This window comes from Diabrotica virgifera, chromosome 1 (assembly GCF_917563875.1).
Source record: "Diabrotica virgifera virgifera chromosome 1, PGI_DIABVI_V3a".
NCBI lineage: Eukaryota > Metazoa > Arthropoda > Insecta > Coleoptera > Chrysomelidae > Diabrotica > Diabrotica virgifera.
The window spans coordinates 141985317-142002909 of record NC_065443.1 but is presented as its reverse complement, the minus strand read 5'-3'; the positions used below and the strand labels follow the sequence as shown (position 1 = coordinate 142002909).

The following is a 17593-nucleotide window of genomic DNA, read 5'->3' as shown; positions in this document are numbered from 1 at the left end:
TAAATTGAATTTGGTCTATAATTATCAAATTTTAATTTTCATATCAAATAGAAATATAACAATATATATATATATATATATATATATATATATATATATATATATATATATATATATATATATATATATACAGTGCTGTTTTTGTGACGGTACGCGCCGGTACGCCGTACCGGCACCTTTTGGGACAAAAAATTAAAAAAAAACAACAAAATTATAAACAAATTCCTGAATTTTTTCCTTGCTCCCAAATAGCTTTAAAACGCCCTTATTGAGGGTAAATTTTAAAAGTTTTCCCCCGAGCGGACCCCTTTATGGACACCCCCTAGGCCCCCAGAACATTGCGTACCGGCACCTATATTGTTACATAAACAGCACTGTATATATATATATATATATATATATATATATATATATATATATATATATATATATAAATATAAATAAATAAGCAAAATCATTGGCTAATACTCGTAAAGTAAATGTGAATTTAGTTGGAAATATATAAAATGATGAAGGGTCATCATTCCATACATTTCTGTGCAACTATATACACCGGTGTTTCGACCTATTTGGGCTTCGTCAGTATAGTGTAGCAAGTTAAAAAAGTTGTTTGTTAACTTGTAAAAGGATTACTACAGGAGTAATTATTACAATTAACATTCATCATTTTATATATTTCCAACTAAATTCACATTTACTTTACGAGTATTAGCCAATGATTTTGCTTATTTATTTTTATATTTGTACTCGATTATCCAACATCATTTTATATATATATATATATATATATATATATATATATATAAAACAATTTAAGTTTCAGTGGGTTCGAGTCAATAAAAGGGGCTATTTTAGAGGACTATTTTTTATTTCTCAAGCTTTCGAATGCCATCGCATTCTTTTTCAAGAGCTAAAATATAAACAATTTGACAAAGTGGACTAAAAGTGGTAAAAATGTAACTCACCATATAAAACTAGGTTCGTTATTAAACCTGCTAACTAAACTAACAATAAATGGTAAAATAAAACTGTTAATAATAGAATGAATATTTCCCAGACTGCATAAAAAAAATAATTATTTGAATTTTGAATTTAAAATATCGGTAGAAATTTTTTTATAAATCAAACTCAATGTCAATGACAAAATAAGCCTACATCGAGAAGGTAGTCAGTGTCAATGACAAAATAAGCATAGGTATATTAGCTAAAAATGGGATATTTCCAAATATGTATTACTGTTGTGATAATTTATAAAAAAAAATTATTTTTTTATTTTATAGAAGCATAAAGAATATAACCAGGATATAGAAAGAATAAATAAAAAAAAAACAACCAATATGATGTATACATACATGGTGTTATAAATGAATTATAAAGAAAGGATGTAGTTATAAATTTTACTTAAATTTTGAATTTCTGATCTTTTATTTAAACTATGATCACTTTTACTTATAGATAACATTTCCAAAAATATTATCCCATTTTTAGCTAATATATGCTTATTTTGTCATTAACATTGACTACCTTCTCGATGTAGGCTTATTTTGTCATTGACATTGACTTTGATTTATAAAAAAATTTCTACCGATATTTTAAATTCAAAATTCAAATAATTATTTTTTTATGCAGTCTGGGAAATATTCATTCTATTATTAACAGTTTTATTTTACCATTTATTGTTAGTTTAGTTAGCAGGTTTAATAACGAACCTAGTTTTATATGGTGAGTTACATTTTTACCACTTTTAGTCCACTTTGTCAAATTGTTTATATTTTAGCTCTTGAAAAAGAATGCGATTGCATTCGAAAGCTTGAGAAATAAAAAATATTCCTCTAAAATAGCCCCTTTTATTGACTCGAACCCACTGAAACTTAAATTGTTTTATTCCAAACAAGTCAACATAGTACTTCTTTTTCTTTACTTACTATATATATATATATATATATATATATATATATATATATATATATATATATATATATATATATATATATATATATATATACAAGTAGTATTTTGATTGACTTGATTGGAAATACGAATTTCACAAATTTTTTGGGTATTGAAGTCAAATTGGGGCTTTAAAGTATACTATTGTCTAATATTCAAGCTTTAATATATATATATATATATATATATATATATATATATATATATATATATATATATATATATATATATATATATATATATGTTATAAATTCCAATAAACACAACAAATGCGTTAATGTCACTGTCACTGAAAAGGATAAACGTCAAAATTCATCGTAAACAAGGTATCAACGATTTATTGATATTGTTTATAGTGTAGGAAACCGAGGTTGAACCTCGCAAAATGGACACACGTCCGGTTTTATTTTTTTTTTCTGGTATATCAAGGGGAGCTTATTATGAGACTAACTTTTTCTTAAAAAATTTCGGCCCGGAACCCCCCTTTCATCCCTTTAAAGGGAGTAATTTGTGGTTTTTGCAAAACGTAGTACTTCCTGTACGTTTTGCAAAAAATTTACTTAGTACTAAAATGAAGAGGACTATAATTCCTATTTATTTCCCGACAGCATATGTCTATCACCCATCGTTTAGCGGGGGTGGCACCCCAAAGCTGACAAATTTTTAAAAAAGATGTTTTTAAAAAAATATATTTATCCCTAACTGTAATGAAAATTAAGAAGAAACTCTGCGACAATTAATCACAAATAAGTGGCTGATTTAAAAAAAAACTTTCAGAGATTATCCATGTACTGGTGTTATTTACAAATTTCTATAATGCACCCCCATTTTTTTCCGGAACCACCCAAAAAAAAGGAGAATTTATAAAGGAATTGATTTTCGTGGAATCCTTCACACACCATGCCCTTTATTAAAATGCTTCATATATAATTTTGTGCTCGTTCTTATTACCCATGTATGGATACCAAAAGCGATTTCTTGATGCAACCCCTGTAGCCAAATAAAAATAAATAAAGGGAAGGTTGAAAAAAATATTTTTTTTTTGTTTTTTGATCCATATGAACATATGCTCCATCAATAGGGTTTTTCATAAATATATATGATTATTGCAAGATCCCTGCGGAAACTACCCCTATCCATGAAAATAAACTGCAGAAACTACCCCTATCCCTTGGACAGCATGTTTGTACGATTTTCTCATTACCTATGCATTTTTTAAAACAAAACTTATACAGAATTAAAGACCACTATTTTCTCTACAAATAAGGTCCTATGCATTTTTTTCGTATAAGCAACCGTTACGGCACAGTGGCGCCGTAAACCTCAGATATGCTTTGGCGGGCTCCAGTTATTGTTTTTTTTTTTTCGTTACCTATTCATTTAATTGAAAACGTACTTATGGAAAATAAAAGAACACACTGTTTGCTACACATTATGACCTATGCATATTTTATTTTCTTTGAACCCTAAAGCCACAGTGGTGGCCCAAAATCAATTTTTGATTATTTTCTTTATTGATTCTCCTTTTTTTTTGGGTGGTTCCGGGGAAAATATGGGGGTGTATTATACAAATTTGTAAATAACACCAGTACATGGATAATCGCTGAAAGTTTTTTTTACTCTAGCATAGGCGGTTCAGATGGTATAAAAAGGGGTTTTTTAAAATGTAGCACACCCTGTAATTAAAAAATTTGCAATTGCCCTTAAATGAAATCTATACCAAAAAATCAGCCACATATTTGTGATTAATTGCCGCAGGGTTTCTTCTTAATTTTCATTACAGTTAGGGAAAAATATATTTTTTTTAAATTTGTCGATTTTGGGGCGCCACTCCCGCAAACGGTGGGTGATAGACATATGCTGTAGGGAAATAAATAGTAGGAAATATAGTCCTATTCATTTTATTATTAAGTAATTTTTTTGTAAAACGTACAGGAAGGGTTACGTTTTGCAAAAACCACAAATTACCCCCTTTAAAGGGATGGAAAGGTGGGTTCCGGGGCGAAATTTTTCAAGAAAAAGTTAGTCTCATAATAGCACCCTTTCATATACCAGAAAAAAAATAATTCGTGAATAATGAATAATTGCATATATGTGCAAAGACATAATGGAAGAGCTATACTAGAAAATCTACTAAGAGGAAGTACCTTGACTGCAAATGAGTATTGCATAAATGTACAGGTTATAATATGAAGATGTGTAAAAATGCGAATCTAAAGCCGGTTTCTCACCGCAACAATTATACCTACCCCTAAAAATATCAACGTCAGATATGTGTTTAATTTAATATTACATTTTAATTAATGTAAAAGAGTAATAAAAACACAAATAATGGAGAAAAAGTTTACTGGCTACAAATAAAATGCTTTAAATATTTAAAATCCAAACCAGACAGTGGATTGTGCAGGTACGGTTACAGTTCTGACTACAAAGAAATAAAGACCATAGTTTTACGATTGCCTTCAGCATTGGGTTGATTAAGGCTTATGTTTTAGGATAGATTTCGAGATTTTTTCATTGTTTTATTTTTCGATTCCCCTTTTGATGGTCTCCCAGACTGAATTCTACGTGATTAAAACGGATTTTATAATTTCAGCATATACGTCAGTACGCGCGTATACTGACACGTGTTATTATCAGTACACGTGTAGGTACTGACAATAACTATACTAACATCTTCTTATACTTGTTGTAGATCTGTCGATCTGTTAATTCCGATGTTGAAGTATTTCTTGAGAGATATACTGCCAGCTATCTCTCAATCTTTTTGGTGGTCTCCCCGGTGGACACTTCTTGCCTGCTGATGGTTTTCCTTCTAGCGCAATTCTTGGTAGTCTTTGCTCCTCCATTCTTTTTACATGACTGAACCATTCTCTTCGTCTTTGCCTACCCCATCTGACTACATTTTGCACGCCACATTGTTCCCTGATGATGTTGTTTCGTATTCTCTCTTCTTGTCTTCCCTGCTATTGCTCTTAGTGTCTTATTTCTGCTGCCCAAAAAAGAAAAGGAATAAGTAATAATAGACGATGTTTGATGACTATTTTTTATAGTGTAATAAGTTGTATATTTGTATATTTTGTATAATTTTTTAAAATATTTAAAACACAGTAATCAGTTGGTGACGCTGTCTAGAAAAATTGTCTTCCTTGTCGGAAGGGCAGAGAAAATAATGTACATCTCTCAGAAATTTTTTCTTGTAAGGGATAGAGATGTACAGGATTTATATTAGCATCAAAAGAAATAAGATTAATCTATATCGATTTAATTTTTAAAGGTCTCAACATTATTGTTTATAGTAAAATAAATAGGTGACATTGATTTCACAATGTAGGGCACTCGTTTCGAGAACGCCCTAGTCAGCTATTTTGATATTATGAGTATTTCATGATCGATTCGGTGTCGGCAATCATAATAAAAACAATTACGAGTCTATTTATAGATACGAAGAAAGTAAAAGAGATCATTCAGTAATTATTCATCATTCATTATTTAGACATCAAGTAGTTAGAATATAAGAATATAGAAAAAGGCAGCTTCCATAACTACGACAATTATAGAACTATTTCTCTTATATCACATGCCAGTAAATAATGCTACATATAATCAACGAGAGACTAAAAACATTCCTCCAAAGAGAAATCCCACAAGAGCAAACTGGATTTACCAAAGGTAGAGGAACTAGAGAACACCTGTTAAATATAAGACAGATAATCGAAAAATCTAGGGAATTCAATATTTCACTATACATATGCTTTATAGATTATCGTAAGTCGTTCGACAGGGTCAAGTGGAGACACTTATGGCAAATACTAAAAGAAGTGGGCGTACCCCAACACCTTCTAGTTCGCTTATAACTGAACTATACGAACACACTACTGGATCAGTTAAAGTGCTTGACACGCTTTCAAACGAATTTCATCCAGAACGGGGTGTCAGACAGGGATGTATACTATCTCCACAATTATTCAATATATATGGAGAGCATATTATGAGAAGAACACTTGAAGGATGGGAAAAAGGCATCTCAATAAATGGTCATAAAATAAACAACCTACGTTTCGCAGATGACACAGCCCTTCTTGCAAATAGTCAAGCAGAGCTGATAGATCTTATACGACTGTTTGAAAACGAAAGTCAAATATTTGGTCTGCAATTAAACATATCAAAGACAAATATCATGATAGTGGATAGACTACATAACAATCATCCACATATAATCACAATAGGGAACTTGCACTAAAAAAATTTTTTGCATAAAATTGTTAATTTATGTTTAAAAATGTTATATTCAAAATATTACGTCTTAACAATGAACAGTGTACGTACAACATCTGATCAAAGTTCTGCGCCTAAAATTTCCGTTTCAAACAACTTCCAAAGCGCGAGCTTGGGTCTGACGTCACAGGCCACTCTTATCGTTTTTGCCCGTTCGGTGGGCTATTGATTTGAATGCAGTTTGCCATTGCCAGTTGTGCGTGTCGAATAACTGTGACGTTTGCTCGGTATTTATGTTATTGTATTTCGTGTAGTTTAGTGTATTTATTGTGTGATATACTTTATCAAAATGGAAAACAAATCTGCGCAATATAAGTACTGTATAGTGCCGGGATGCAAAAGCACAACTGTCAGAACATCCAACAAACATTTTTTTACTCTACCAAAAGAACCAAAACGTCGATTAAAATAGCTAAAGGCATGCAGGCGAGATAAAAAGAATATTTCACAAAAAGGCATAGGTCTTTATGTCTGTGAGGATCATTTTGATGTAAGTATTTATCTAATTAGGTACCTATTTTCTACTTAAAAAATATTAGTTATCGTTTCATGAAAAGTGCCTACTTATACTTGTTTATTTGTTGCAGTTGGAACAAGATATGGATAACTATATAAAATTCAAGATTATGGGTGGTCTCAAAATTATTAAGTCAGGTGTTGTCCCGCACATATTTGATTGTCAACCAGACAGAAAACGAGCTTTTTCTCAGACTGTGAGGGAAGCAGCCCTTAAAAGGGTTAAACGACAGCTTCTTGAAGATGCCGCTTCTACATCTAAGTCTGTTTTAGAGGACAATGATGATAAGAGACAATGTGACCCTAGTTTCACAAACTTAGTACAATCAGGACCTGAATTAAACCAATCAGCTTTACCTCAAAAACTGAATAATGCATCAACACAGACTCACATCAAAATAAGAAGGAAAGGTATTCAGTGCAAATTTCAAAGGAGTGTTACAGTCGGGTTGTCGCCATTGAAAATACATAATAAGGATGCAGGAACTTCACCTATAAAAGACTTGCAAATATTTGAAGATACAAAAAGTGAATCAGAAAGTTCTGTATTTGAAGAGTATAGTGAATATAGTGGTAGTGACGACTGTTGGTACAATGAAAGTGATTCTTTATCTTGTGATGAAGATACGAAAGAAGAGGAAGCAAAACAATTTAAAAGTTTGTCTTTGAAGTGTACAGTGATGAAGTTACAATACAGACCTAGACTGTATATGGGGCTACCAGAATATGCATTTTACACGTTTCAATTAATGGAAAAATATTGTAAGACTCAAACAATGCATCTATTTTTAACTCTAAAAAGATAAGAACAGGACAAACAGTTATGTCTCCTGGAGATGATTTCGGCATAAGCGAAAGCAATGCATCGAGAGTATTTGCAAAATATGTTCCATTAGTTAGTAAATATTTAAGATCTTGTATTTTTAATCCCCAAGTGAGTTCAGTTAAATTAAACTTAACCTTAGCATTTCGAGCTCGTTATAGTAAAGTATTTTGTATTATCGATTGCTTAGAAATTGAAATTGAAAAACCATCAGATTCTGTTAAACAGTCCTTAACATGGTCTGAATACAAAAAGTGCAATACTCTAAAATATTTAATTGCTTGCACTCCTGATGGGATTATTAATTTTATTTCTACTGCTTTCGGTGGAAGAACGTCGGATGCAGTTATTCTTGAACATATAGTGGTTTTTTAAATGTTCTTCCACCGAAAGTGGCGGTAATGGCTGACAGGGGTTTTAAACACATAGAGCATTTGTTAGTTAGCAGAGATTGCCAATTAATTAGACCACCAAGTGTATCTTCAAGTACAAAACTTACAAAAAGTGAAGTATTTGAAACAAAAAGAGTAGCTAGTTTAAGAATTCACATTGAACGAGTTATACGTAGATTAAGAGAATTTGCTTGCTTAGCCCCCCATGCCTGTATTGATAGCAAATTGATATCACATACAGATAATATAACAAAAATTGTTTGTGCACTCATAAATTTACAGTCAGGAGTAATATCGGGAAAGTAATTTTAAATTGATTTTTTTGTTTATCTACTCAATGATTTTTTGATCGAAATACAAGGAAAATACGATCGAAATACTAGGAATTTTCAATTAAAGACGATTAAAATGTACTATTGTACTTAATCGCTTTCTTTTGAAAACCCCTCGTGAGTAATAGTACTTATACGTTATAAACACATTAGTAATTTCTAAAGATTTATAAATTTCACTTTAAAGTAAATAAACTGGTTGTAGAACTATGCAAGAATACAAATAATAGCTGGTAATTTCCATTTAAATACGATTAAAATGTAATATACTCGTAATACCTAATCGCGTTGTTTCCGACTGCTAGCTAGCCCGGTTGACCGTGGCCTCTGACGTCAGATGAATAGAAGGACGTTCAAGAGCCTCCTAAGTCTAAGATATTTGAATTTTATAGCATTTTCAAAACGTCGTAATTAGCGTACGGGTTAAAAAAAGTTGTTTTTTTCGCATGCAAGCGTTTTAAGATCATGTTACCTTATGTTTTTTAATATTATTTTAATATTTAAAAATTTATGCAAGTTCCCTATTGATCGGTTTGAGGTTGTGAGCTCATACTTATATCTGGGATCATTATTCACAAACACAGGGTCACTACAGGAAGAAATAAAACGTAGATGTGATCTAGCAAAAGTCGACACAGCAAAAATGACCACAATATGGAAGGACTGTCAAATTTCAAGAGCGTTAAACATGAGGTTGATCAAGTGCTTAATATTCCCAATACTGACTTACGGATGTGAATCTTGGACCCTGAGAAATTCGGAAAGAAGAAAGATAGACGCCACTGAAATGTTCTGTTGGGAGACGAATGTTACGAATTCCTTGGACCGACCATAGAACAAATAATTCGATTTAAGAGAGCTAAAAGTTAGCCAACGGCTCTCCAGTAAAGTCCATCTCCAACAATTAAAATACTTTGGACATGTTATGAGAGCCAACACAGAAAACATGGAAAGACTCATTATACAAGGAAAGGTGGAAGGCCGAAGATCACGAGGAAGATCCCCAACAAGATGGATCGATCAGATTACAGGAATATACTAAGACCTATGCATGAGTTAAAAGAAATGACCAGAGACAGAGATCTTTGGAGACGGACAATACACGACATCACGTCGACCACTACACTCCCTCCGGGGGGTCAGGATTGAAGAAAGAGAAAAAGTTAGAATATAGACTTTGCCCACCAACTCGTTACTGATATATTTAGTGTGGTAAATAAATATATGTCTGGTAAGTAGTGTTCAACTTAATCAACCCCATCATAGGGGGTAACTACACCAACTACCATAGCTGCACGCCGCGGTTTGTCCTGGTTGGGTCAGAGAGAACAGCCTATGTGCCTCCTGATGAGAGACTAATAAGTTTCGAAACCGGTAGAGGTACTTGCGGTACTCTCTGATTGAACTAGAATATGACGCAAGTGTAGTTTCGTGTTGCAACGAAATTGAAAATGGTTATTCATTTTTGATTTGCTTACTCCCATTGGAGTACAAGGGAACCATTCTCGCTGGAACTTTACCGCGCTGAGCAGATGGGACGTGAATTATAAATTGTAAAATTCCCTCATCTTCCCTAGTCTCAGCATCCCTTATGGCTTGCAAATTTTAGAAGCCTCGGAGGTTTAGTAGTTTTATAGGGTTTATCAAAGGCTAACAGATTTCAGCACCCTGGTGCCGCCGTATAGGAGCATGTGTAAATATGCAACCGGTACTAATATATTGCTTCTCCATTTGTCTAGTATTTTCCCAATTTTCATAATTCTATTAAATAAACCTGTTCCTGTCTCTCCTAATGCTCTCCACACTTCCCCAAGGATACCATCTGGTCGAACTGGAATTCCTTTCTTTATTTTTTGAAGTACTTGAACCACTACCTCGTTTGTTACTTTGGTGACCACTGCTGTTCTGTCTCCGTGTTAACTCGACTGGTTTTCTGTCAAATTCTTGATTTCATAAACTTGCAAAATATTTTTTCTATCTCTTTTTGGCATACTTTTGTCACAAATTCGTGAAATATTCTTTACCTTTTATTTAATAAAAGTTGGATTAAGGAAACAAGTTATTAGTATAACAAAACATTAACAATCTAAAAATATATTTATACTAGACAAAGTATTCAGAAAAGGAAAAATTAACAATATTCAACATAACATGACTTAAAGATATAAAAATATACAAAATATTTATTACTAATTATACTTATTTCTTAAAAAAGTTTACATCTTTCAATTCTGGAGGCATAAATGTATAACTTGCACCTTGTTGAAGCTTGCCATAGCCTAAAATTACAATAAATAATAAAACACCAAGAACACAGGTTTAAAACAAACGAAAATTTTATTGTTTAATAATAATCAAATAATAAGACACAATTATACAAGAATAAAATCTAAAAAGCAAGAAATGTACCGTTAGGCATTGAGAAGCTAGGCATTATTACGTGTATATATTTTTCTTTGTTCTTGTTTACTGTACAGATAATATCCATAATTCTTTATTATAATTAATGTTAATAGCTTTTCATTACTTGCCGAAATATATTAATTAACAATAATGTTATAATGTATAATCAATCAAATAAATCATTTAATTTTAAGGCTTAAAAATGGCAGACCCTTGTACTTACCGAGTAGAATTTAATACGAATAAAATATACAATATACGAATAAGTATTTTTATTTCAATAACTATATTTTAGTATTTTTTTAGTGCTACGTTAGTAATATAAATAATAATAAAGTACCTCTGAACACAAAATTTAGATAAAAAATCCAAAGCCAAAATGTCACCTTCGTTCGATTAAAGTTACAGTGTGTTCCGAACAAAATGTGCTTCATAAAAACGCTTTATAATCCATTTATATAAATTAAATGAAACATGTTATTGTGTATTTCTTTAAGTTAACATTAATAGAAATCTTCAAATATTATTTCTACGCGTATATGTATAATAAAATATGTCTAGTGGCTGTAATTCCAGTGTAATCGGCAAAATGATTCAAAAATAGAACACACCTACCGCCTAAATATTTCGTGTTGGTATCATGTGACGTCGCGGACTATGACGGGGATGACGTGCAACGGTAAGTATATTAGACGGAGTATATGTATGAATCTATTATGAAGAAACTTACCCAAGTTTTTCATCAGCTTCGTAGGCGCATTCCTTATATGCATAGGCACAGCAGGTTGAGGACCTTTGTGACTTACTATTGTACTTTTGGCTTTTGCCAAAGCACTGTCGGCCTCTCTAGACTTTGGAGCTCTAGCCAAATAAATTGCACACTGTGCCAGAAGGACATCAGCTTCGGGCATTCCCAAGAGTTGGCAACCTTGCATCGTAGCTACAGCTAACGGTAATGCGGCAGGATCAGCGTTACCTACAAGAGAGATACATGAACACAAACAACGAATGAAACAAAGATGCAACAACTGTAGTTTAAAAATCTACTAAGATATTTCTCAACACTATAAACATCTTCTTATCTTTAAATGAGCATTCTGCATAAATATTATGTTTATTGCAATGCTTTTATTATTTTTAATTTATGTAGTCTTTTTATTTTACAGTATTTTTAATTCGTTTACACTAAAAGCACAACTAATTAATTTATAATATTATTATTTATTATATATATGTAAAATAACTTGCATAAATTCGAAAAAAATATCAAAGATAAAAACAGTTATTTTTGTGTTCCGTTTGGCCCCTAAAGACGATTCTAAATTCAAATTAAAGCAGCTAGCCCAAAACGCGTCGTGACGTCATATGATTATATGTTTACATTCTGCACCAACAAAGTAAACAAAATTGTACAGTATTTCTCATGATCATCTTTCAGTGCGTCACAGTTTTTCGATTTCTTTCTAACGCATTAAATTGTATGTGACAGAAAAAAAGGCACGTCGGTGATTACATTTCGTCGGTGACATTTTTATAACATTTCTTCTAGTTATTCTAGTTGTCGATAGATGGCGCCATAATAAAAAAATAATTTTTTTTAATTAGATAATAATATTACAAATATAATCTGTATAATTTATAAGACTATACAAATCAAAGAAAATGCCATTTTATAAATGCAAGAAACACATTTGATTTGTTTTTATTCCAAATTGAAAATAAAATGTGACAACTGTCAGATTTAACTAAAATGTCATGTTAGAATAAATGTCATAAATGTGTATTATCACGGACTTACCCTTTTTCCTATCATTTGTTACGCACTGAAAAATGATAATGAAAAGGACAATATATAATTTTAAATTAGACATTATAAACGTCAGTAGAAAATACAGTTATGTGACCTCACAAGTGTTTTTGATCGTTTGAACTATTTAAAATACATAGAAAAATTGTACTTTCACAAAATGGCACTAAACAACACTTATAGTGTTTTCTTCTATTTTCCATAGTAAACCTTCTTTCCTGTCCTTCAAAAACTATATCAAACTCCAATCTCAACAAACTGGTATATATTATTACAATGCCATACGATAAATGTCAGAATATAAATATTTTTCCCTTATTACGCGACGATGAGCTGGCCAAATACCCAAGTAGGTGAAGGCCAATAACCTAAAGAAGAAGAAGAATAATAATATAAGAATAATATAACCATAAACGGGTCATTTGAACTATTTTAAATCACAGAAGATTTTAAATTTGTACTTCTAAGTTAGTATGAGTTTTTGAAGCGTGAAATTTTGGAAATCTCATTTTTAAACAAAACTGAACATTATTATGTAATAAAAATATGTGCAAGTTCCCTATTGTAATCGCTAAAAGTTAATCTTACCTATATCTTCACTTGCAGCTCTAACAAGTCTTCTAGCTATAAACCTAGGGTCTTCTCCACTAACTATCATCCTTGTGGTCCAGTAAAGTGCAGCATTTTCATCAGAACCTCTGATTGATTTATGCATTGCAGATATCAAGTTGTAGTGTTCTTCACCCTTTCTATCATACAACATATGGGATTTCTAAAAATATATTGAAATATTTACATTAAAATTAAGGAAAATTGATATTAATATATTGGATTTCAAAAAAATTGGCATTTCAATACTATTCAGCAATTTGTGAATCCGATGAAAACTGTGTAATACAGAGATCAAAGAATCATAAATCCTACAACAAAATTCAGCGAATGCTACAGTTTGCGATATCGGCGGTACTAATGGATGTTCGCGATCACGTTTGACCATTTTTCTCTATCTCTTGCAGTGTGTATTAGGTCTCCAATGTTTCTTAGCCCTGTCCATTGTTTGACATTACGGGCCAAAGCATTTTCTTCCTGTCCACTCCTCTCCTTCCTCCGATCTTTCCTTCAATTAAGTTTGCAGAAATTGGTATTATTTCTTTTCTAATTACGTGCCCCAGGTATGCCGTGTTTCCCTGTTTAATAGGGAACTTGCACTAAAAATTCTTTTGGCATAAAATTGTTAATTTATGTTTTAAAATGTTATATTCAAAATATTACGTCTTAACAATGAATAGTGTACGTACAACATCTAATCAAAGTTCCGCGCCTAAAATTTCCGTTTTAAACAACTTCAAAAGCGAGACCTGTGGTCTGACGTCACAGGCCACTCGTATCGTTTGTCCGTTCGGGGTGGGCCATTGCAATTAATGCAGTTTGCCCATAGATAAATAATATAGTTGAAATATCTTGTTTTACTCTGTGGCAAACTTTTAAAGTAACTTAAAAATAAACAAAAACTTTTAGTAATAAAAGTAAGAGTAACTAAAAAGTATTGGTACTACTATAATATGCGGTCTACAGTCGGGTTTCTACTATAGCTTGCGGTCTACCGAGGGATGCGGTGTAAGTATAAGCTGAGATGATAAAGATATTAACTTGTAAAATTACAATAATGATTCTTCTTATTTATGCGTATTATTAACTTTGTAAAGAAGGATTTTGTTGCTGCTAATCACCATAATCTTTTCTCAGAAGGCTTTGAACACAATAATGAAAGGCTCCAGTAGGTACTAATAAACATTACAATAAAATATAATCTTTATTATAATGCAAATTACACCGTAATCTTTTCCAGGATATACGAAATCCTTCGATTAGAGGTAGGTAGATCAAACCCACGGGGTAAACCGTATAAGTACTATAATATAATGGTACCAAACTATTGTTATAAACGGTTTAAACATGCTTATTAATAACTCTTACTTATTTGCCTTGACACCTCGCATTTCTCCAATAGAATAGCTTTTACTACTTTTTATAAAAGTTGCCACGATGAAGACATCAACGGTAGGTAAGTTAGTCAGATTGACCTTTTGAAAAACCCTCGTCCATCATATTATGCGTTTTAAACTCTTTACAAGGTAGCACTCAACTTTATCAATTTCAGTTTAAAACTAAGCTGATTGGGGAACTACTTATTACAATATATAAGATGAACATAAATAATACCTAGGAATTTTTCATTAAAGACGATTAAAATGTAATATACCCGTGATACCTACCTTAATCGCGTTGTTTCCGCCGGTTCACCGTGGCCGGTGACGTCGAACCAATAGAAGGACGTTCAAGAGCCTCCTAAGATATTTGAATTTTATAGCATTTTCAAAACGTCGTAATTAGCGTACGGGTTAAAAATATTTGTTTTTTTCGCATGCCAGCGTTTTAAGATCATGTTACCTTATGTTTTTTAATATCATTTTAATATTTAAAAATTTTTGCAAGTTCCCTATTGTGCACAGCAGTTGTCGTTCTGTACCGATTCTTCTCAGGATTTCTTCATTTGTTATGCGTGCGGTTCAGGGAACTTTAAGGATTCGTTGATAAATCCACATCTCAAAAAGAAATGCCTCTAGCTTATTTATTGTGTTTATTTTTAAAGCCATCCTTCCATGCGATATAGGAGCACCGAACATATATGGCATTTCGTGAATCTTAGCCTTAGATTCAGGTCAAATCAGAGCTCGTAAAGGCGTTTCTGAATTTTATGAATGCGCTTCTGGCCCTTTCTATCCGACATTTAATTTCCATATCCCACATCCAGTCTTCACATAACCAAGTTCCCAGGTACTTAAATTTTATTACCAAATCAAAATTATTAAAGAATAATAATTGTGAGGATCTCCTTAACAAACTGCACCGGGATAAATCATTTTTGACCTGGGTGCCTAAACATAAAGTAGTTGAAGGTCTAGAACGATCTAGTCCACAAATACGAACTAAGAGTCACTGGCACAACAATGTTCTAAAAGAAATATTGAATGCATATAATCATTGCGTGGCATCACCAAACACCGTTAGAAAGGCAAATCAAAAGTGGGTAGAAAAAAGGAACAATAACAAATGAAAAATTAACTATTTAGATGGGAAATAAGCCACAATTAAATTGAAAAAAATAATTTGATTAACGTTCCGATGCCCAAATCGCGTGTCGTTGTCAAAATACAAAATACTACTAAATTAAACAAAAATGTTGTTGCTTAGTAAAAAATTCTTCTAATAATTTATTTAATCTGACTCATTTATATCGGCAATTCAGACATATATTATACATTTTAAATTCTTCTACTTTTACTACTTTAAAGTAGAAGACTTTAAAATGATATTGCCAATATTTATGAGTTGCGTTCCTGGGATGAATTTACTGAAAGATAGTTCATTCAATTACACGAAATCGAAATCAACCCTAACTCAAGAATATTGAAAGACAGAAAAAGAAAAAGAAATGCAAAGGTGACAGTAAAATTCTCGCGTTAGAGATTCCATAGTAAATCACGAGGAAAAACCAGGAAAAAACCTCGTGATACTATACCGACATCGTAAGTAGTTGGTCTTACATTTAGTTTACTCTCAAAACTAATACCAAATTCTGACTTTAATATATAATATACAGGGAGTAACAAAAATACAGGTCATCAATTTAATCGCATATTCTGGGACCAAAAATAGTTCGATTGAACCTAACTTACCTTAGTACAAATGTGCACGGAAAAAAAGTTACAGCCCTTTGAAGTTACAAAATGAAAATTGATTTTTTCCAATATATCGAAAACTATAAGAGATTTTTTATTGAAAATGGACCTGTGGTATTCTTATGGTAGTAGTATTTTAAGAAAAAATGATAATGAAATTTGGACACCCCATAAAATTTTTATGGGGGTTTGGTTCCTTTAAACCCCCCCAAACTTTTGTGTACGTTCCAATTTAATTATTACTGTAGCGCCATTAGTTAAACACAAGTTTTTAAAAACTTTTTTGTCTCTTCGTACTTTTTCCAAAAGTCAGTTTTTATCGAGATATTTGAATATTTGTCAAATCCACCACATATTTGTATATGGTAAAGTACGATTATTGAGACTTGGTAATAATATGAAAATTTATTTATGATTTACATTTTTAAGTATATTTTGAACCATATTAAAAAAGAAGCCACATCTCGATAAAAGATGCTTTATCAAAAAAATACAAAGAGGTAAAAAAGTTTTAAAAACACTGTGTTTAACTAATAGTACCGCAGTAATAGTTTAATTAGAACGTACACAAACATTTGAAGGGTTTAAAGGAACAAAACCCTCATAAAATTTTTATATAAACATATTAAAAAGAAGCCGCAACTCGATAAAAACTGCCTTATCGAAAAAATACTAAGAGGCAAAAAAGTTTTAAAAATATTGAATTTAACTAATGGCACCACAATAATAATTTATTTGGAACGGACACAAAAGTTTGGGGAGGTTTAAGGGAACAAAACCCCCATAAAATTTTTATGGGGCGCACAAATTTCACTATCATTTTTCTTTAACATGTTCTTTCCATAAGAATGCCACATGTCCATTTTCAACAAAAAATCTCTAATGGTTTTCGATATATTCAAAAAAATCGATTTTCATTTTGTAACTTCAAAGGGCTGTAACTTCTTTTGTGTGCATATTTGTACTAAGGTAAGTTAGGTTCATTCGAACTATTTGTGGTCCCAGAATATGTGGTTTAATTTATGACCTGTATTTTTGTTACACCCTGTATATTAAAGTAAATAATTTGGTATTAGTTTTGGGTAATTATAATATATCATCATTCTCTTTGCCTTATCCCTATGCGGGGTCGGCTTCCCTAATTGCATTTCTCCACACAATTCTATCTTGGGTCATATCAATGTTAATCCCCTTTACCAACATATCCTGCCTTATCGCCTCCCCCCAGGTCTTCTTTGGTCTTCCTCTCCTACTCCTTCCAGGAATCTGCACTTCAGCTATTCTTCGTATTGGGTGATTAACGTCTCGACGTTGAACATGACCAAACCATCTTAACCTATGCTCTCTCA

At 31.9% G+C, this 17593-nt stretch overlaps 1 protein-coding gene across 1 annotated transcript in view; it reads right to left on the bottom strand.

Moving 5' to 3' along the window:
- Positions 1-10369: 10369 nt before the first annotated feature.
- LOC114326364 (ATPase WRNIP1-like) overlaps positions 10370-17593 on the bottom strand; it is a 28992-nt gene continuing 21768 nt past the window's right edge. The window contains exons 3-5 of the mRNA XM_028274700.2: positions 13090-13273; positions 11425-11670; positions 10370-10570 (exon numbers count right to left, since the gene is read on the bottom strand). Of these exons, the coding sequence (XP_028130501.2) occupies positions 10491-10570; positions 11425-11670; positions 13090-13273 (510 nt within the window). The 3' untranslated portion in view covers positions 10370-10490. The remainder of the gene's footprint in view (positions 10571-11424; positions 11671-13089; positions 13274-17593) is intronic.